The sequence below is a fragment of the Temnothorax longispinosus genome, chromosome 4 (assembly GCF_030848805.1).
Source record: "Temnothorax longispinosus isolate EJ_2023e chromosome 4, Tlon_JGU_v1, whole genome shotgun sequence".
Classification (NCBI taxonomy): domain Eukaryota; kingdom Metazoa; phylum Arthropoda; class Insecta; order Hymenoptera; family Formicidae; genus Temnothorax; species Temnothorax longispinosus.
The window spans coordinates 19,189,620-19,213,691 of NC_092361.1; the positions used below are offsets into that span (position 1 = coordinate 19,189,620).

The 24,072-nt window shown below is 33.1% G+C and overlaps 2 protein-coding genes across 2 annotated transcripts in view; one reads left to right on the top strand and one right to left on the bottom strand.

Moving 5' to 3' along the window:
* Positions 1-19,791, bottom strand: part of LOC139811705 (uncharacterized) — a 42,016-nt gene extending 22,225 nt beyond the window's left edge. The window contains exons 1-5 of the mRNA XM_071776054.1: positions 19,044-19,791; positions 7,229-7,286; positions 4,388-4,505; positions 1,464-1,700; positions 820-1,067 (exon numbers count right to left, since the gene is read on the bottom strand). Coding sequence (XP_071632155.1) covers positions 820-1,067; positions 1,464-1,700; positions 4,388-4,505; positions 7,229-7,278 — 653 coding nt within the window. The 5' untranslated portion in view covers positions 7,279-7,286; positions 19,044-19,791. The remainder of the gene's footprint in view (positions 1-819; positions 1,068-1,463; positions 1,701-4,387; positions 4,506-7,228; positions 7,287-19,043) is intronic.
* LOC139811707 (ester hydrolase C11orf54 homolog) overlaps positions 1-24,072 on the top strand; it is a 203,145-nt gene that overhangs the window by 161,857 nt on the left and 17,216 nt on the right. The window lies entirely within an intron of this gene.

Genomic DNA, 24,072 nt, shown 5'->3' on the forward strand with positions numbered 1-24,072 from the left:
TTTTCGTAGTCACGACTACGTTTTTGCATTATCAGATTTATCAGAAATGTCAGATTTGTAGTTAATAAATCGCGGATTTATATAGTTTATAAATATTAAAAGATGTTGAAGAATACAATACTGAAGAATATTTTCTGATTGAAAGGGTCGAGCTAATTTTTTCCGTGTTAATTTCTTTTAACACCACTTGTATAAAAAATAATGACAGAAAATAAAAAGTGACTCATAATACATGTTTTAAACAAGTATATAATAAATGCGTTGTAATAAACAAGCGCTTTTCTTTTGAGAATATTTTTATATTGCCTGTTATTATTTTCCGTAATATAGGCAATTTATATTCTAAACTAGATACTAGATTCTAAGCGAGAGATACTTGGATAGTAAAGAAGTGCACTGGCAGTTTCAAGAATGTTCAAGTATTCTCATCTCAGATTCACCGGAAATGGAATCTGAACTTACGCTTCGTTTAACGAACCTATTGTGAGCGTAATGTTTGTAATATTTCGCTGCAGGTCGGCCCGAATTGATGTATTACCAACTTGTATCTAATTTATAAATTCAGCAATACGCGACAAAACATTTTCTGCATTCGAGTAGTTTTAACACAGGCTACTGCACGAAAATAAATACTCGACACCAAGCATGACGAGATAGTTTAATATTACTCTATGTACACGACAGCAACGTCGAATAATTTGCAACGTGCATGTTATACGTAATAAGATGTACATACAATCGTTCTTTTGAATAAGATGTCCAACCGAGAAAGATTTGAAAAATTTATAAAATTGCATATAAATAAAATATTTTTATTACCTATTATGCCGCGACACCGTGCCCTGTCGTTGACGGCTATTCGGATCCTCGAACTTCGCCTCGGCGCTCTTAATAATTCTCTCGTGAAGCCGTTTCTCGAGATCCAAGGAGACCTTTTGCAACTCCTCAAAGCTCGAATTTAGCGGGAGTTTACGTCCTTCCTGGAAATTTGCTTGCTCGAAGTCAGCTACAAAATCGTTATTGTCATTTGTTTCCCGCGAGTCCTCGCCATAATTCAACAAGTAATCCTGCAACTCATCGAAAATTTATATAAAACGAGTTTTATCTCGAATGAAGTAGTCATTTTGATGCGACCGATTCGCTTTAAATCGATTAATTTTTGTTTCAAGGCAACAAATCGATAGATATTAACTTTAGTAACACTTAACAAAGATATAAAACATCTGTCTGTTTTTTTATTCTTTTACTAATGAGTGAAAATATAGATAATATTTGTTAACCATATTATTAGACAAACATATTTTTTTATAATAATTATATGAATTCATGAGTGTATCGCATTGCAGTTCACAGCTTGGTGTGATCAGTTTCGGACTTGATCGTAGATGATGTTAATAATTACATTATCTCTAGTTTGCTTTACAGAAATTTAACTAAAAATGATATAGGATAGTTAATATCACCTGCGATGTCTGATTCTGATTTCTGAAGGGATCCAAATTTATAAGTTTTTGATTTGTCGAACCCACGCTGTTCCACATGGCCGGCATTCCCGATGAAGGTGCGGACGAAGAATCACTCGTCTTACAAGGAGTTATTTGATTGCTCTGTCTAGTTGTGAGTTGGAGTCGTATAGGTTTTTCGTTCTTGCTTCTTTTCGGAATCGCCGGCGGCCTCAGCGGAATTGGAGGTGGTGCTACCTGCGTTAAAAGTAGAGCACGATTGTTATCTCTATGCTCTTACTCTAATTATAAGATGCAGTCTTTAGCAGATGGAATCTTCAAAGCCTTGTTATTTAGAAAGAATAGAAAATTAAATGTATATCGATCTCACTTATTGCACCAGTATCAAATAATAATACAAGTTAGAAGATCTGATAAAATATTACATTTAGAAGTTAAAAATCAAACTACTATTTAGTCAGATTTAAGCCTCTAATTTTTGCATTGTTTTCATTGTGCAATCATACAATTTTTGAAAAGATTTTGTTTTTGACGAAAAGTTCCATATTTACTTTAGCTAAGCAGATCCGTAATTTGATGTGGAAACATCACCGTTTCGTAATGAGAATTCTCAGTGGCAACGGGCTACGTGATTTGCGTAAATTGACGCGAAAGTTACGCGCAAAGTTACAACGCTTATCATCGCTCCAAGACAAGCATCAAGTTTTAACTGCCTTGTTGACATACGTAAAGCAACACGCAAGTTTATTAGCTTCAAGCGTTTATCGTCGGCAAATTCTCTTCGCATGGATCACGCTTTAATACCTCGAGTACTTTCAATGGATTTTAGCATGACTTTCGAAACTTTGAGTATTATTATAATTCCCGAAATTGTTGACAAAAATGTATTAATTGATGCTCAGCTAACGTTACGCGCTTTAATGTACTAAAAAAGGTTTTATTTTTCAATAATAAACCCAGTACAGTAGACCTCCACATAGCATGGGTTTATATAACATGAATCTGTATAACACGACGGAAACATTTCAATATTTGTTTCTTTTAAAGTGAAATAAAAAATATTTTGCTGTTACATCTTTAATATTTATTTTGCAGATTTTATAATAAACCTTACATGTTTTACAAATATGTGTTTTCGTAAGCAAACATAATCTATATATGTATAATCTATGTGACTCGTATAACATGGATTCATATAACACGGAACGTATCCTCCATGTTATACGGGGAGTCTACTGCAATTGTATATACAATTATCTATATGATATACATTCTTATAAAAATATTTCTTATAAAATTTTTATGCAAAAGCAGCCTATATAAAAATTTTCTATTTAATTAAATTTTTTAAAATTAATTTTTTAATGACTATGAGAAAATAATGACTATGGAGATGCAAATCTAAAAATATAAATGCTAAATAAATTTATCTATGTACGATTATTTATAATATTATAACAGATGTTGTAAAATTAAATTTTGTTTGCTTTTATTAAATTATATTAAAACCAAACAGGAAAGTAGAGCTTAATACGAAAATACCAATTAATACTTGCAATGTTAGTCAGAATGCCGTATTGTCCAATGACTGTTATGAATGTTGTGTGTCCAGTGTGTGTTAAAGATGTTATATATCTATCGCAGCGCCGAATTTTTCAATCTTTTTCTTTTCTGTCAACAATCATTATGTAGTTTTAAACTTGAACTGCACGTTTCATTAGATAAATACAAATTAAATTAAATAAATTTAAAGTTTTCTGTACGCATGGTGTTGAAAGGAATCCTATAAGTATAAAATTTTTGTAAAGTTGTATTACGTGTACGCAATGCAATTTAGAAAAACAAAACATATCATACCTTTTTACACAAATAGTCTTTATTTATACTTATATTTTACGTCTGCTTTGCGACAGTACACATATTATTTATGGATATAGTAATGATTGCATTATCATAGGACGGTAAATTAACGCAAGAAGTACATTCTGTGTTTTTGTAACCATCTTCTTTTCATAAAAGCCTCTTTTGGCACAGGATTCCAATTTTGTCGGACAATCTTCCTAGCCACTGATATTAATTCGCAAAGTAGCAGCGTACCACTAACTACCGGGCTTTAGTCGCGTGATTTAAGGTGTCGAGATTATGTGGTACGCTGGGATACCGACCATGCGGTAACTTTCCAAACTTACCTGCATAGGAGGAGGAGAGGAGAGACGAAGTTCGAAAATCCTTTTAGTATCTTCTGCCTCGCCATCTCCTTTTCTCCCTTAATCATTTCAGCAACTTCCTCTTTAATATCTCGCAATTGTTCGATATATTTACATTACAATAGGTAGCTGAGAGAAATTATGAATACATGCATCAGTAATTAATATTCTTTTGAGCAAATGCGTATGACCAGCATTGCGAGTACACGTATTATAATAATATTTTATATTAAGTAATCTTTTATAGTTAAATTGTATATGTCTACTTTTTTTCAAATTTTTAACATCTTTCCAATACGGAAAATGTCGAAGAGTTGCTAGGTGTAAATACTGTTTTAATTTCTTTGTAAAGTTTTTGCTTTTCCTCATGTTATTATGTTAATGTAATAACAAATAAGAGAAAAATCTTTTTCTATGGTGCAGTTATATCATTTATATATTTTTTTCCTAAAGTTTTATTGTTATAATCCGCTTTATTATATATAAATTAATAATATTAATAAATAAATATTGAGCGTAATGAATGATTTGTGTAATGCTGAGTAAGATGTTTTATTTGTGAAATGTTGTCAAGATTTGTTAGATTAGATTTTTAATTTCGAACAGACACATTCACAAAATAAAACATGAAACAATGCATGAAAATATCATATCTAAAACTAATGAAACACTAATTTATCAGACTAAAGATAACTAGAAACAAATAAAATTTTTTACCGCCGGCGTGGCAGAATGTCGACGTGGTATTGGCGGCGGTACATCATTTCCGGTGCGTGGTGGCTCCGGAAGTAGAGAAGTTCTGGTTGGAAGACCAACGCTATGAATTCTGTTCTGCCTGAAATATTGAATAAATTATCGCTAAATTATTTATGGTCATTTTTTTTATTTCATAATGCATGTCAGAAATAGTATGGAAATGAGAAAAGTAAATTGATCAGTAATTCAGCGTTTAAACACATTTGGAAGTAATTCAAATTGCGGCAGAAAATTCATATATGATCACAATTATATTAAACGATAAAAATTGTCTTATTTTAATTATTTCTGTTACGTTTTCATTTGCCTAAAGGTTCTCTTGTCATCAGTTATTTATAGTTATACTTATAAATAGACGTTATAAAATTTCATATGTCAGATAAGATTGTGTAAAATCGAATATTACTATTGGCAAAATTCGTCGTTTATTTGTTTTTATACAAAAAGATATGTGTATTTTTGTCATGTGTTTATCGCGTATTGTTTCTAGCTTAAAAATGCTATGTAAAGCGATATAATAACATGTTAAGCGTATTAACCACAACGTATTCTCGCTGCAATTATAAACGCGTAATCAGCACTAATTGCTGGCGTTATTATATAATGAAATCCAATTTCTGGGATAACCAAATGCAAATCGTTTTTCCCGAGTTTTCCCCAGACTATGGTCGGACTATGATCAAAAACTTTTCGCAATATTATAAACGTCTGTGTTTCTGCATTTATGACATGTGTATATATACACATATTTCATTATTTTGAAAATGATTAAAACAATGTAATTAAGATAATAAAGTACACGCGATAAATGTTAAAGGCCTGTTAAACCGTATTTTATTATTCTTGTGACAATCTTCCAGGATTAAGAATTATCTTTTATTGTTAATAAATTGATATTATGTTGTACTATTATCATATTGTTACATATTAATATTTATTATTGATACTTTTGTTACTTAAATATACAAAAAGATTTTTTGGAAGAAAATGATAAGATCCCGAATGCGTCAATTGTAATAGTAATTTAATTCTCAAATTAAAAAATTCTTTTTGTGCTATACATCAGAGATACATTCACATTCTTTTCATTAACAGCTGCATTTACACCGACACACGCAATTGCTACTACCTACGCGTTGTGGTGAGGTAACGATCGTAAGAAATGTCATTAGGAGAGATTCAATCAATGTTGATCTCATCATTAAATGTTTTGAGCACCGAGCATTAAAGTTACGCGCAACGAAATAATAGTATATAACCATTATATTGTAAATATCTCCCTCGTATTGTTTATTATAAAAAAAGAAAAGATTTGTTAAAATATCTTTTTGTAACATTGAGATTTACTATTATTATTTATATGTGGCTTTCGAAAATAAGATTTAGTGTGCCCTAACTTGATTTCTTTGCGATAGAAATTAAAGCAGATGCTCCTAATAATTTCCGCGTTCTATTTCTAGTGCCTTTCGGGTTTTGTTTCCGCTTGTTTTCGTTTTCAACTTCAGTTTTCTTTTTGTTTCCACAAGAGGATTCGGGTCAACTGCAAATTCCGTCCATGAGTCCAGATTAGCAAAAGCTGTGGCACTGAAGCTAATACCTCAGGTTCGGTCAAAGCTTTGCTATTGACTTCGAGTATACTGTTAACATGGGAAGCACTGCATAGCCTCGAGTCAGAAATCACAAGTTCTCATGACTTAGTTTCGAGCATTATAACACGTATTATTTTTTCTAGAAATTACATTAATTTTATTGCAATTTATATGCAATATTATTTATGTATTTCGCACAGATAGACTGTACTATCTATTAAATTTCGGTCAAAATATTTATGAAATTTTGAATGTATCTAAATATGTTTTTTTTTTAATTTACAATGCAGACAAAAGATAAAACAAATGTGCCTTATTAAAAAAAAAAATTATATAAAAAAATAAGCAATCAAGATTATACCGGGATTTACCGAGATTTTATAGGATTTTTATAAAAAATTAAATATATTAAAGTTTTTTGTTGATGTATTATATTAGTGCATTGTTCTTGCTTCTCGTTATGAAATATTTGCATAATCTCCCTTTTTATTGAGGTACAGGATGCATATGTTACCTACACCATTACCGAACTTACAACGCGCTCTATATATAAGCATGAACATGTTATAAGATATTTTTTATATTACTTTGTATAAATATTTTAATCACACATATGCTGCACATGCGTACGCACACAATTACGCAAACTTACATAGATATTTTAATTACCGCTTTTCCTAGGTTGGATTGATTCAATGAAAGTGTTATAACCGCGACACGTTTTCCTAGTAACACGACATAATGCGGCATTTCGTTACCACACAATGACCATCGCGAAGTTTGTATCTCCAGTGAAAGTATACATTATCTCGTACATCATCCACACGCTAGTAACTACCTGCAGTTCTCGCGCACCAAACTCGGACAATCGTATTATTATAATTAATGCTCAGCAAGTTGTTATTTAATTAGGAGAGAGAAAGAGAGAGAAGGAGACAAACCCCGCTAACTTGCCGTCTGATTAAATATCCCGCTGCGTTTACACTAAATTAATTACTGACGTGCTGCGGAAGAGTTATACTTTCCATGCACGAAATTCATGACTTTCTCATTACCGTGGCATAAGCCGAACACGAAATTGCCGGTGGAAAACGGACGGCAAAACGAATTAAAGTTTCTCACTTTTCACTTTCTCGCGAAATACGAATAGAGCTATTTTAGTTTTTGAAAGTACGTAATCAATATTTACGTAGTTACGTTAAAACTTTCTTACCTCGGCCGGCGTGTCGGGCTCGTATCATCGTCACACGATTCCGTGGACATATTGATTTCTGCAATGCAAAACAAAAATATGTTTTTTAAAAAGGCAGCAATGCAATAAAAATATCATAAATATTATCTATAAAATAAATCTATAAAATACAATTTGGAAGATCATAGGGAAATTGCACCTATAATAATACTACGATATTCCACGTCATGCTGTTAAAATTATCAATAAAATGTATTAATAGTTTAGTTGCGTATAATTTATATATAGGAGTACAATTCCGCTCTCGAAACCTGAATTATTAAATTTTGAACGACCGAATTCCAGGTAACGTTATTATAATTCTAGTGGTTTAATTTTTATGATGGACATTTCAATATTATTAAAGCCACATTCCCTTCGGCTTTGTAAAGCAATTTTTACTTGTCAAATAACTCTTTTATCGAAAATGATGTAATTATTTGAAATTATAATGCGGTTTATATGTGGCGCTTGAAAATGCTTTGTTATAAATGCATTTTACATTAATAAGAAAATTACTATTTTAAGTACAGTTTATCATTAATATTTCTTTTTATCATTTATATCGATTTTTCCAGTTTGCAGGCTCTCTTGTTTCGCAGTTTTAAGTTTTAAATCGAATAGCAGATACAAAGGAATTTAGTCAAATATCATGTTGCAGGACGAATACGTACTATACGTACTATAGTGTTTGATTCGAGGTGTCGATATGGTATAGATATACGAACAAAATAATTTATGGGCATCGCTTAGTATGACGAACGGGTCCAATCTCATGCACCGGCATATCGGTTACACGATATGCGGTTTCAAATCGATATAAATGCGACATCGTGGGCACGTGCGGCTTTGATCGACAAGATTGGCCCTTTAACCAAATGGTCAGTCTGTAAACGATGACGGAGCTTCGGCTTTACCTCCCTGTGTGTCAAGTGAAAGCGCTATTCAATTTCCTTTCATGTCTGTATATTCGAACGTGCATACATAAGTCCTTCATACTTGGTCGAGCGATTTGGCTCCATCCGGTCCCCCGATCTGCAACCGGGATCGATCTGTACCACCCTTGTTACACACACTTCCGTTTCAAATTCAACCGTTCATCGTCACGCGGTTCTCATCTTGTCACTCGGAAAGTAAATCGGAATTCGTTTTTGCGACGAAGGGATGCGCGGTATGGTCAACCGTAAACAGATCACGAAACTTTTTTCCTGATAAATTTTACAAAAGTTTCTACCTGCGTCGTTGTCTACGAAGTTTAATTTCTATAGCCATATTATAACTTACTGGTGAAGAAAGTAATATTCAATATTTCTAATTTAATATTTCTTTATACAATATGTTGCTATATTAGCTTAGGGAAGATCTTTTTTTATATTATGAGAAGAAAAATATTCTGAAAAAATATACAATTTCGTAAAAATCTTACTAGTTACAAAATGAATAATGTTTGCATCGTGCTGTTAGAATTTTTATAGTTTATTGTGAACACGAATTATTTAATGTTTAGATGGCAAAGTAGAGACGTTTTAGTTAAATCATTAAATATTATATATATCTATTCTTTTTTATGTCCAATGATAATATTGCTCAGTACAGAGTGGCGCAACAAAAATATAACATAATTAAAAAAGAACATAGATTATATGCTTTAAAATAATTATATATAATTATATAGCGCTAAATATAAAATTCATGTTTTTAACAAATATAAGACTGAAATATAATTTCTAACAATAAGTGCGATAATTACGAAAATCTATTATATATCTACTTGAATGTATTCCTAGATCGAACAAAAACGTCGAGAACAATTTTCTCACGGTATATATTGAGTATTCTCTTTCTGGATCTTCGCGACCGAATCGCCGTTTCTTGAGGCACCGGAGCAAAAAGGAGAAAGACTTTAATCATAAGGGATCGTTTTACCCGTGTAGCTTTTCGCTTTTTATGAAGCTAACTTAGGTTGGAAAGTAATTTCCATCGACATACGACTGCGTGAATGAGAAAAAAAGGATCTTCGGAATTCCAGCGGAGGCGTCTTAGCCACTTTTCATTATACAGCTACTTTCACGACCGCTTGCGGAGCAAGGATATTGCGCGTGTGAAAATGTGTTGCCTCAGATTTCAGTTTCATTGTATTCATCTCTTCGATTCGCCCCCCCCTTTCTTTATCTTTTTTGTAAGTTTTCTCTGTTCGCTGAACTTTTACGCTTTCGGATGCCTTAGAATTTTGATTAGATGATTCAGATTTGTCCCGTTACATTTATACGATGTTTCTAAATTTTCTTATACCTGCTCGAATTGAAATTTAAAGCTACAAAAGCTAAACAAATTTAATGGACACGTGATATTACACGTTCATTTTTATTGGGAAAAAGAGATTTTTATACGCGATTTTTATGTTATAAAAATGATGGGGTATGAACAGCCTCTTGCGAATTAAGCCCTGAATTAATCAGGCGCAAATTAATAACGGGATCCTATTTATCGCTCCATTTGGCGAGGACATTATTTTAACAGAATTTTAATTCAGTTGCTGAGAGATAACGAATATTGAAATTTGAAGATATCGGAAAAGAAGCCCCGTTTCCTCACCTTGACTATTTTTTTCTTAAAATTTCACTACGCGAGAAATCACGACAGTTGATATATTCTTCCCTTTTCTAACTTTACGGATTTGTTCGCGAAGACATGTGTAAAATATATAAAACCTCGACTGTTACAATGTATTTCAATTTTCCATCAAAATCCTATAATTCGCAATCAATATGGCACGTGCAATATTGAATATTAAATAAAAACATAAATTCTACATTTAATATCGAATAACCGATAACACCGTTCCGTGCTTTCGAAAGTGAAGCGATACGCTATCGCCACATATCGTTCTTGCAAATTTAATTCTATGTTATCAACGAGGAGACGAATGCCCGTGTTTAATGTTTAACTGTATTTACATTGGCTTGCATTTCGATGGAATTATCACCGTGTCTGGTTGCAATGCGAATAATCGAATAATCTGCGGGTAAAAATGTACATAGTATGCACGTATTCGTCGCGGGAGTATGTGATGAGCGTGCAGCACGTACATTTATGCGCCTTATCATCTTCGTCAAAGGAAAACTTTCGACAATAGCGAACAATTTGTTTAATCAGCAACCGGTAGCGGCCAATTAATACGCGGCATTCGCAGCAAATCTCACCTAAAGGGACAGTTGGTCTAATTAGAAATTCACCTCTCTCTAACGTAATTCACATCCCACTTACGTATCTTCCTCGTCTTGCCCGCGTGACCTACTATAGAGAGGTAATTCCTCTATCGATTCGTAAAATATATAACTGATAGCATTATATCTGTCGACTTACACGTATTTTCCATATACTTTTCTATATACTTTAATATACTAGCGATAAGATGGTAATATATTAAACTATGTGTGCACGTGTGGGTATATGTGTGTTGAATTCAATATTTAAAATAATTTATTCTCAAAATTTATATTCTTGCGTAAGTAATTAAAATGCCTTTCACATCAACGTCCACTGACGTCTATTACTATATTAAAAAGAAAGGAGATGTAGATGGTAAATGCCATCGCGAGTAGCATAAATGCAAAATATGTATATAAGTCTTCTGCATATATCTACATAATTATTTGAATGCCACTGAAACGCCTACGCTTTTACATTATAAATGTAAGATGGCTGAAACACTCATTATTATTTAATCGAGTAATTTAGTTTACAGTTTGCATTTGCGACAGGTCTTTTATAAAAGAAAAATTTTATTGAGGATCTTCTTTGATAGCTAACTCGTGTTTATATCGTTTTTTAATATTAAAGTTAAATGTTTTTGTAACTAAGTCGAATTAATTAACTTATTGAAATAAAGTCTACTTAGTAGTAATTAAAGTTTTATTTTTGCTAACAAATCTGTATGTAACTCAGCTCAGTTTGTGAAAAGTCTTATTTTCTATTACTCATAATTCAGAAAACGAGAATATTCCACACGAGTACGATTTAAATTGATCAAAGAAACCATAAAATGAAGGAGGGCAGTCCAAAATATTTTGTATAAAAATTCTTGAGTATAAATAGAGTATAATATCGAGCCAGAGAAAAGTGTGTTCCGAAGCAGGACCTGATGCAATCATAACGTACAATGGAAGCCGTCTTAGTGCTGTTTCTTCGCATCTCGTAGATTGAATCAATTTATATCGTCGACAATATTGTGCAAAGCTTTCCTCGGACTTTCGCAAACTCAATTAATTCACTCGATCTGATAGAACAACTTGTGTCTATTATACAATCTTTTCGAAAAACACTCTTGCGATGAAAAATCTCGTATTTTATCATTGTCCGAATTTGCCAGAAGAAAAACAAACTAAATATTATAAATATTAAAAATTTTGTGATATTCTTTTCAAGTTAGTGGTATATACTTTTGAAAAAATATTTTTAAAAAGAATCACCGACAGAAAGAGAGGAAACATTAAACATATTAAACCATATGCAAATTATATGAAGTAATATATATCTATATCCGAAAATATAATATATGACATATAATTTTGAAAAATTAAAATATATGAACATTGTTCAAATCTTCTTTTATGTTAAAAAATAAATAGAAAAACATTGAGAATAAATACACATGTTTAAATGAGCTTCTGTCGTTTTTTGATACATTAATAATATCCTGAATAAAACAATTTTGGAAAGAAAAATTAGATAAAAGTTTTTATATTCTCAAGTCATAAAAATATTATGTAGAAATATATATTTGTTCGATAAGCGCTAAGAGAAAGAATTCTCAAGAAAACTCTGAGATTTTGTTGCCTAATAATTGAGGTGTCTCGAGGTATTCTGAGACAAGGTTGGAGAGCTTTTGAGCTCTCTCAATGTCTACGTAGGATTTTTTTCTTTCTTACCCATTACAAACGAGTTATCGTAAAAATATAACACTTCAAAAATAAATAGGGTGTTTTATTTTTTAACTTTTATTTAATTATATTTGATCACCCAGCTGTAGACTATGGATCTACCAGTCAAAACTTTGCCCAAGTATGTCTTTTAAGACGATCATTAAATCAAGTTACTTAAACTTTTTTTAATGTGAGATATTTTAGACCGGGGAGAAAGTGGATATAAAGCGTTATTTCCTTATGAAGTTTAAAGTAAATTTTTATGAGACGATTGTTGTATTTTCTCTTGAACAAGAGGGGGAGAGAGAGAGAGAGAGAGAGAGAGAGAGAGAGAGAGAGAGAGAGAGAGAGAGAGAGAGAAAGAAGGAGAGAGCGCAGGAATACCTTTCGAGCTGCGATACCAATGAAAATAATATTTCACTAAAATTTAGAAATAAAAAAGTTTCTTCGTTACTTAATTTGAAATAAACCTCAGTTTAATATATTTTTAATTTGTAACTTAATTATTGAAAGATACTAAAAATGGTAATATTAAAAACTTCATGAGAAAGAATAATATCGGCATTTTTACATTAAAAGAGAATTACTTTTAAATTTTTCAATGGAACGATGCGTTTATTTTTCGTCAAATTCCCGGACAATGTGTGTATTTTAGGTTTTCCTCGCGGTTCAATATACAGATCAGCGTTCCATTTTTAATAGATGAAGATACTCTTGACGAAGCCCTTGTAAGCCTCGTGTAAGCGCTTGCAAATGGATCAAGCAGCGGAAACAAATAGCTTGCGATACGCTCCAATCGGTACACATATGAATACACCCGAAATGACGTGTATACAAGAAGAAGACAAATATACTCGTAATTCTAATGATCTTCCATTAACATAGCTGTTGTTTGAAGTTTATCAAAGTTGCGTTCAGATTAATTATGGTTTTTTAAAATAAATTCCATTGGTGTTTCAAATTTGTTGAACGCGGTGATGCTTTCACGTGCCGAACGGGTTCCCAAAACCCGAAATATCGCGACGATCATTCGGCTTTATCGTGATTTTATCCAGGAGGAGTCATCAGAGCGACTGGTGAAGTCCTACCAACTACCACCGGTCGAGCGAACTACCATCGGCGGCGGAAATTTCGAACGTCCGATAGCTATCTAGTATCTACATATCCGTTTATACGCGTGTCCATTTCTCGCGAAAACACGCCGTTATCGATCTCGTAGATATATCGCTGCCATATTTAGCCGCATTCAAAATTCATTCAGCCGTCGGGATTTCAACCCGTGTCTGTACGGCCGATGCGACGCGTGTAAGCGCGTATGTGCAAAAATCCAACGTATCGAGCGTTCGCTTTCGTGCCTGGAAAATATCTCGCTTTTGCCATCAGCCGTCCCTCTTTTTCTCGTAGATCCACTTTTCCATCCTCTCCCGTTCTCACACTCTGCTGCTTTCTCTCTCTCTCTCTCTCTCTCTCTCTCTCTCTCTCTCTGCTTTTTTATCCTTCTCTTTTTTTTCTCGTGCGCAATCTCTCTATATATGTAAGAATCCTTTTGACTGGCGTTGTGTATATAGCGGGACAACGCCGGATGAGAAAATCCTTAAATCCCCTTCAGCCTTCAGCCTATATTCGGAGATAATGGCACATAATGACTATCGCGTATAATGTCGAAACGATCGAGTCGAAGTTATTGAGCGAGCGAGTCAAGTAGCGGAGGAGAATTAAACGTCTTACAATCCGAGGTTCACGAGCGTAATAGCGTCGTATTTCGCGAAGGAGTTACAGTGGAGCTGATTGAGAAAATACAAAAATAGCACGCGCTTGTTGTCGTATTGTTGCGTAAACTCAACGATAATTGCACTGGTGCAATTACTATTGAATAAATCTGATAATTATTATAATGGCAGGGAGAAAAATAGGAGGAAAACTATAATAATATTATTAATGCAAACATATCGAGTCTTCGCATGTACACAGTAAAATATTCGTTTCACACCAGATATTCTGTAAACATGTCAACTAAAAAATTTAAATCATCAGCAAATAGGAAAATATGAATATTTTATCTGGAGATCGAATATAAACTGCACGAGCGTCACGACGCCTCGACGTACCAAAAATTAAAAGCAAAAAGGATACGCGCCGCGATCATAAATCAATCTGTTATTTTAGTATTTATAGCGTGTGCATTTATACATGACTGCCGGTCATGCGCGAGAACACATAGATCGGACACATCGCGTGTGACAACCCGTTTCGCTTAAATCATGCACGGAAACTTGACGTCGGATGTTCGTAGCTCGTCAGAAAAGAAAGAGAGGAGGGAGAGAGAGAGAGAAAGAGAGAGAAACGAAATGGAAATTCAGTTACGGAAATCAAGGGCGTACGTAAGCAACCGAATTGAAACGACTCTTTATTAAATCGTTTCCAAGTAAGATCGTAGGGTCGTACCGAGCACTCGACATTTAATTCCTCCTCTCGGCCAGAGGAGGAATTAAAACCCTCTTGATAACATTTTCCTATCGCGGAGAGACGAAAGCGTCGTTCTTCGATTACGTGCTCTTTCTAGTAAAAGAAATGCTTACCGCGAGGAAGCTCTATATTCGCATTCTACCCTAAGCGACGCGGAATCTCGAAAAAGCTTTAACGAAGACAAGCGATTCTGTGGAAGTAACCGCTTCATGGTTTTACTTTCGAAGCAAGAGTGATTTTATTTATGCATGGCACGTTACTAAGTAAATACCAGGGATTTTAATAATGTAATGATTTAATTTTTACACTGAATTCTTCGTATATTCAAAACAATTTCTTATAGAGCTCAGCAGTAACATCATTTGCCGCTGCTCTGTAGTTGTTCACGATTATTTCAAAAATTATCGAAAATATAATAGCACAAATATGTTATAGAAAAAGAAATTAATCCGGAACGTTTTATGAATTAAACGAATACATCTTCTAAAAAAATTTATATGTTTTAATAAAAGAGACACTTATATAATGTCAACAGTAATTATTATAATGTCAAGTAAATCTTGGTGAAGGCAATATACATAATTTTTTTTTTACAAAAATCGACGTCTACAAGATACGTCTAACTATTAAATAAAAAAAAGAAGAACGTAAAGAATTTGTTATGCCTCATTGCCGTGGAAAGCGATTTTTTTTAAGTTGTAATATCCACCCTCTAACGTGTCATGTATCATTATTTTATATTCCCGGCTACATCTTGGCAGGCGGTCTTTCGTACTGCACGATCTATACTTTTTTCACGGCGTAAGAAAAAAATCAATGAATTCCAATGTGTCAACCTTTCGGCAAAAACTCTGGTACGTTGCAAGCGTAATTGCGTTCTCCTTGCAGCGATATATAATGTACGTACAAAGGAGACTGCCGTGTTGAGCGAAACTAAATGTCACACTCACTATACCTTTCTCGAAAAAATAAATTATAAATAAACGATACAAGAAAGTATTGTTTCTTAAATAATGGTACTTCTGCAGCTTTTCGATTATATCTTAATCTTAACGAATCTCGTAAAATTCGTGCATGTCCTGTTCAAATTATCACAAATTATTTAATATTATTAGAGGAAAGTGCCCTATTATGAGACAGGATCCTAATATGAGATATGTTAAGCTAAGAGGCCCCATCTGTTGATCCCATCATGAAAAAACCCCGTCATCTTATATTAGGATCCTATCTCATAATAAGGCACTTTCGTCTATATATTACAGAATAATAATACTTTATATAATTTTTATCAGAATAAAAATTATATGAATAGTTTTATAAGACTTGAATATTGTAATATCGACGATTTCAAGAATTCTAATATTCTATCTAGATTATAATGTGTGATATAATAGATAAAAATGTAAAAAGTAAAGAGCGCGCGAATAGTAGTGAAAAATAGTAGAATGTTATAGATCAAAATATAATAATCATCACGTTTAGTAGAAATTCTACTCTATTGCAAAGTTTTATGACTTTGACTTTTGTCGTACAGACGACCGCCTTCAATCTTCGATCTTCCAATCTCGCCCATCTTTATCCCAGGCGATCGACACTTTTTCCTAACCCGTCATAAGAAGAACATGTAAGAGAGATAGCGAAAATCCGTCGTGTCACTCTGCAAAATTACATCATGTCTTTGCCAAAGTCATATAAAGAACTCACATTACGTGCAATAAATATATTCAAAAATTACGATTATTAAATTATAAAATATACTTCTCATGTGAAATACACGTACAATTAAGGAAATAACTGAAGATATATCACAGTCTCTTAATAAAACTTTTCTTTGTCACAACAAATAAGTTATTATTTTTTACTCGATTATAAGTATTAATGATTCAGTTGTATAATGTTTCTTTTCTGACTAAATAAATGTATGAAGTATTCATATAAATTATTTAATCATGACTTATGTCGCTTGCGTGATCTTTAATTTGATATTAAAAAAGCTATAATATTTATATTTAATTTGTAAATTTCGTGTGGTACATTCCTCTGTTTTCTACTTTACAAGATAATGGTATCCCGTTTCTTGGAATATTCAATTAGCATCTTTGCATTTAATGAAGACGAACGCTCAAGCAGCGTCGGGATAACCGCAAACGTTATCTAGTTACTTGCAAATCCGCATCTATCTGATACGGGCGTAGGAAATTTCCTTTCATTTGGAGATGTTTGTGACCGAAACTGCATACTTTCAAACGATGCAATTTAACAGTGATTTACAAAAGTTTATCATAAACTGTCTCTTATTTATTTATTATTAAATTATAAAACACATTTTTGTTAATTGCAATTTCATGTAATAACAATTTGCTATATGCTGAGTTTACAATTGAAAATAAATTCTCCTATTTCATGTAACTATGTCAGAAGAGCTTCCCGAAAAAGATGAAGGATGGGCACAAGACGTGAATAATATTCGTTTCATGCTCCTTATATTTCCATTTCGCACAATATATTATCACGAAAATATGGTAAATTAAATTTCCATTTGAGAGTCCACGATGTTAAGCCGATTATTTTTTCTTAATGTGGAAGTAATAATAAAGAAAAACTCGGTCGGAATAATGCAATATTCATTATCGATAATGGGTGGAGGAATATAAGAATATTATATAAAGCAAATTTTAAATTAGCTAATGAAAGATGCGGAATTTTATGCAATAAGTCGCAAGAGCTGTAACAACAATAACAACAATAAAATCATCTTCAATTTTTCTTTGTCTCTTTAAACTTTTGAAATTATAGAAAAAACGAAAACTAAGTAAATTTTTTCTAAAACTTTTCAAGTATCAAAAATTGTTTAATATACATTTTAAGATTTTAAATGTTTGTCTTATAAAATGAATAATTCATCTTTTATTAATACAAAAATATATTTTATCTTATTTCAATTTAATAATGTATATAAAATGGATAATGACAATGTTGCAACGATGTGGCTGTAATCAGAATAATTACAGAAGTAGTAAAATCTAAGTATGTACGGACATATTCTAGATATGTACGGACTTTTCATAGTATCTTTTATCTAGACACGCGTAGTATTTGAGTCGATTGATAAACCATCATTCACTGAATGTTAAAGCATCAATAATTTATATTTTTATAGAAAAGATGGACCTATTCTTACATCTGCATCTTCGATCATTTAAGTGCTGATTTTAAAACCATAACGATATCGAACAATGTAAGAAAATGTATTTTGTACGGTATATATATTGCACGGTATAAATCAATACATACTTTGTGGATGTATATATTGATCAAATTGTATAAAATACATAAAATTATGCAGAAAATTAAGTTTTTTAAATTTACACATTAACGAACAAGAATTTTATCCTAATGTATTCCTCTCTTACCATATTTCGATAAACTTTTTTATATAATATTCAGAAAGGGAATTAGAATATTACGTTGAATATTTTATGCACAAGAAAACACAAAAATAAACTTATCTTTGATCAAAATATGTATTAGTACCATTCTTTGCCCATATTAACTGAAACTGTAACGCCATTATAGTCTTTATAGTTACAAATGTAGTCATCACGATACTTTATTTCTTATCTGTTATCGTTCTATTATTATTGTCATTTGTTATCTTAATGTCATATATTGATTTCTTATATACGATTATATAACAAACGTAAAAATAGTGGCAATAATGACCAAATAATGCAAATGAATTATTGCTAATGGAAAACAAAGTAAAAAATATATATATTATTTTTAGTAATTATAAACAATATATCTACTACTAAAATTTTCAAAAAACTTTTCAAAAAAATTATTTTAATTTGGAGTTGCACATATGATTTATATATTATTTTATTTAACATATTTGAAAACATTAATACGCGAAATATATGTATAAGAATATAAATTTTTAAGAAAAAAGTTAAACAATATAATAAAAAGCTGTATAATAAAAAATGTTTAAAACGATAATTAAATGTTTTACATATTTATAATATATTTCAATTACACATATATTATTTCTTACTGATGTACATTTCTTTGTTTGTAAATAATATGTAATACTTATATAAGTATAACTTACATGTAAGTTTTTACATTGCTTAAATATAAATTTTAATATTTTTAAATATGTCTTTGCATGTATGCTTTTATAATAGATAATCATTATTACGTTAGAAAAAACTTTATTATATCATATACACATTTTTTTTTAATAATTGCTAATTGATATTATATCGATTTCAATATATTTTATCGAAAACTCGATAACTGTATTTTATTTTATTGAAAAGCCGAGATAAATTATAATCGAAAATAAAATAATTTAATAATTTATTTCTAAGCAATTTTAATTTCTTTCTTTCAAAACTTACCTTGTACCGTGGACGATTATAGTCCTCGATCTCTTTTTTATTTTTTCAAGGCAACCTGCATCCGTCGCGTCCTACGAAATCTGCGATCTTGGCATTGTCAACGCGAGAGATTCTCTGCCCCGCGTGAATTTGTCATTTTGGATATTTCCATTACGGACACAATGTCGATTTTTAATTGCATTTTTGTTATCCGATAGAGAATTAATAGAGCGTATCGTCGAGTCGCTCATGGAACATGCGAAATGGAAAATTTATTGTCGTCGGTTCATTACTTTCTTGATGGCAAAGATTTCTATTCTGCTGAACCTCGTGGCGCATTCACCCGGTTGTGCTTTTGCTTGGCCTCATGGATGGTGTGTCTTCCTTGATAGGGAATCCCCCGTTCGCTTCACGTTCCGACGATGACACCCGCAAATATTGTACTAACACAGATCGTTCGCTCCGTCTTCTCTTCACGTGGCATCTTTGATAATCGTTACGATATTGCGGACTGACAGTCGCGGACTTTTCATCGGTTATTTATCTTCAAGATTTTCGACCATTTCCGACAGTCTTCTCTATCCTCGAGTTGTGACAGGTACGAGTGCTTCTAGCTGGATGTACTTACAAATTGCTTCGCCACCAAAACGCGCGTCGGAGAAATCTTCGCCCGGGAGAAACTCTCCCTCGTTGTTGGCACGCGGTACAAGATGTGAGGAACGGGGGATAACTTCTAGAGCACACGTGGAGCGAACGTGCGTACTACGTGCGTGGGTGGTAGCGTACTACTGAGTTTCACGTTCGCGAAAAGCCAATCCCGACCCACCCCCACCGCATCGCATCCTAGGCACCCTTCCAGGCCCTCTAGCACCCTCTTCGCCTCCCCGTTTTACCACCCAGGACTCGCGCACAGGCACGGTCTCCTCTCTCTCTCTCTCTCTCTCTCTCTCTCTCTCTCTCTCTCTCTCTCTCTCTCTCTCTCTCTCTCTCTCTCTCTCCCCCCCCCTCTCTATCTATCTATCTATCTCTCTATTTTTTCCCTCTTTTCCTCTCTCGGTCGAAAGCGAGTTTGAGCCTCTATTCGCTTCATCGCGACTACTATACACCCTGTCGTTTCGCTCCTCTCCGCTAACAATAACGCTCGCGACAATTTCTTTCACTCATTGGGTTTACCTCGCTTGCAGACAATTTCGCTCGACTGTCCTTTTAGAGAGAGGTAAAACGCCCGTCGGGCCAACGGCGGTTTGCCGTGCACAGGGTGTCTCAGATCTACCGCGCTACTTTCCGTTTACTTTCTAAAGTCAATTAAAAATTTAAAGTCAATTCTAATTTCACGATTCTTCTTTATAATAAGAGAATCGTGAGACGGAGCGTTTCGCATGACTCTTTTAAAAACTGAACAGGAATAAGGACGAATAAAATTAACGAAACCGATGAAAAAATTAGTAGATAAGGCTAAGAAACATTTTATATTTACATATCTACTTCGGAAAAAATTAACGGAACGTAGGATAAGTACTTCTCCTTAGCAATTTCTTTCTGGGGTTGAAGAAAATTGTTCTTTAAAGGATATACTGGAACACAGTGATCGTAAGAAGCACTCTCTGCAGAAACTTTTTTTTACGAGGAAAAGTGCTTCTCTTAAAACACATTGTGTTTTTGTAAAATATACAAACAAACGTTTCAATTTGTTTTATTGGTACGATCCGAAATATATTAAAAAGGATTTTGTTTTGAAATCTCTCTCTAGTTTTTATTGTTTGTGAATTGATTGCACCAGCATATCTTTCCGAATTCTTTTTGATATACGGGCTACTCCAATATTTGCGTTTAATTTCCCCGTTCAATCGTATTTCTAATACGAAACGAATGATTACTTCACCATCAACGTCGTCATATTGAAAGGGATGAAACAGCGTTTGAAGAATAAATCCTCCTTTGTAATCTCTTCTGAGTCTTCCTTTCATAGATAATATCGCGATTATTTCTTTTTTTCTCCCGGCAGTTGCATTGTTTCTATTATTTTGACGTCATGTTCTTCTCGTATAAATGCAGAAGGATATTCTGCTTTTCAATCTCGTAATGAGTCATCCTCGGGCAAAGAAGAGAAGAGTAACTTGGGAGGTCTTAAGGGCGCAACGATTAAGTAAATTAGCTAATTAAATGGACTCGCTGCGAGTTAAATTTGAATTAAGCGTATTAAACGAAACGTCGTCATGTTATAAAAAACACGGAAGCCGTTATAATTTCTGTAAGTGTCGGAGTAAAAACGCAAAACAAACATTTTTCTTTATGTGCAGCATCGACAATTATATTTACAAAAATTATACTAATTGTAAAAGCGGGAGGTGTCATTTCTATTACCAAAAGTAGTCTTAATTTCGATTTAATCAGCCGAGATGATATTAACTATCGTCAAAACGACCGATAAATCTATCAGGACAAAATCGCGATTTTTTTCTCCTGAAAATTTTGAGAATTTCTCGCTGACCTTTTACTTGTCTTCCTCTTGTTATACTCGAAACTCCTCGCTGATCGTCGCCAAGGTGAACAATCGTCGCTGATTTTTTATTGAAGGGTCTTTGACGAGATGGGTCATTTACAAGTGGCCGACAGTCGACGGTAAGGGCTTTATCACCGGGGCTCCGGGTTTATCTCCTTGACGACGTCGATAGTCGATCGGAAACGTCGATAGTTACGGAGCTCAATTTACGGATGCAAAGTAACTTAAGAAACAATAACATCGTTTAACGAACCATTATCATAAATATGATTTTCTATCTTTCCATGCTGTCGCTTGAACGGCTTTTAAAAAAATCATAAGTTGTTTTGTGCGACGCTATTATAGTTTTACTTTGATATAATGTGTCATAGTATTCGAGTATTAGCTCTAAATGTACGATTATAGAATTTGTATCACAAATGTCGGACATATCAACCTAAGATATCAGAAATAAACATATCGATAGAATCTTGTTTATGCAGATATTGGATATAACGGAATTCTCGAAGAATCTTCTAAGTTTCGCGAGAGCGTCCGAAATTTCCCAGCAATCTCGAATATTGGCCGCTAGATCGAAGCGAATTACTACGATCGCCGACGATCTGATGTGAGCCGAAAAATGTTAATATTGCTGTAGCGCAGTGTAGAATATTGTAGAAACGAATCTGGGTCATTTTTGATACGGCCAGAATTTCGCGTTCTATTAAGCTGTATAGTCTATTATGTCCATATGGCTCTTGTAAATCACGAAGGCAACAGAACTTCTTGGTGTTTCTTTATTTTTCCGACCGACATTCGACTCGATCTTGGACACGCGGTGTACAAATGCGTTCTTTTCTCGTTCAATTCTCTAACTGTAGCGACTGGCGCGAGCTGTGATATGTCATCGGCAAGGTCGCCAGATACATGTACCTGCAACAAGAGTTACGAAATTAAAAACGTTACAAAGAAAAGTTATATACAAAGCTTCCAGAACTTTTATTTGAACAGGTGTAATATTAGCGAGAACTAACTTGAAATATCTTATAAAGTTGAGACACATAAATTGTTTATTGTCAATATATATATATATATATATATAGGTATACATATTGATTATAAAATATTACGAATAACACATACTTTATATATATGCGTAGTATATTATACCTTTAACACACGAAGAGACAATCTATTACAGCTCTGAAAATCAGCGCGTCAGAGTAACGATCGAGATTATTATCTCCACGTGAAAAATTAACTTCCTCATAATTGGACATGGCTCAAGATCAGTATTCCGCACCTAAGACAATCTCAGCGTAGATGATTGGTCGAGAGCAATAAATCTCGTTGCAAGGTCGAGGGATCCTTAGCTAAGAGAGTCGTCGAAAAAACGTCGGGATAAATGGATAAGGAGAAAACGGTAGGTAAAACGAAGAGTGAGAGAACGGCGCAGAAAGCAGCGCAGAAAAGACCGAAGACGGACGGCTCGCTTCTGAGTAAGATTTACAAAGCTGAGAGGGAGAAATAAATGTTCACCGCGCGACAAATAGACCCGAAGCAGGGATACTGTCGCTGGGAGCTCCGGCGCATTTTAAAAGGCACATTATACATCAGACAACCTAGATTATGTATTACATCGTCGTTTTAATAATACCGAGGGAATTTCAACATGGAATTTTGAGGATCTTGTTAAATCTTACTTTATTAAATATTTTACATAAATACAAATATATATAACTGGCATGTTTGAAATGTTATGCTTTTTTAGTACTATTAATAGATAAGTGTCTAATTGATAGTTAACACGTGTACCTATACATATAATCTTTTTTTCAGAATAATACTTTTTTCAGAAAAAAGAAAAAACCGATTCTACCTAGCAGTATTAACAGGCTCAGGACACATCGATTTGCCTCGAATATATGAATATAAATGGAATTCTCTCGAATATTACCGGTAACCAAAATATTTTTGAAAATCGTGTAAATCTTGAATATTTCACAAGAACATTTTTTCTTTTATTACATTTTATGTTTCAATTCACCCTTTATTTTATATAAATATGCAGACAACAATTTTATTTTCAAGAATCTTGAGTGTTTTAGATAATAGAAATATATTTCTTTTGTTATAAAACGCTCTATTTTATATTATTTTATGCAAAGACGCGAGTAACAATTTTATTTTTATGGATTTTTAATGCTTCTCAATTGCTCAGATATCCAACTATTTTTGAGGAAAGATTTTTTAGACATTTAAATATTTAAAGGGTTTCAAGATATTTAAAATTTTCTAAATTTACCAAGTTTTTCCAAGAACTCCCGGTTTCCTATAACATCCGCAGTAATTCGAATTCTTGCACGATGATATTGCTTGAGAACTCTTTCGAGAGAGGATTTTGAACGCCCATCACTATGTATTGACTCTTTGATACGACTTTTATCCGACATTTTGATCTCAGAAGTGCTTTTATTTCGTTCATCTAGTTTTCCAGCTTGTTTATCGGTGTTACGTGCTCGACTACTGTCAGGATGGACTGCAAACGCCGAAGATACTCGATTACAG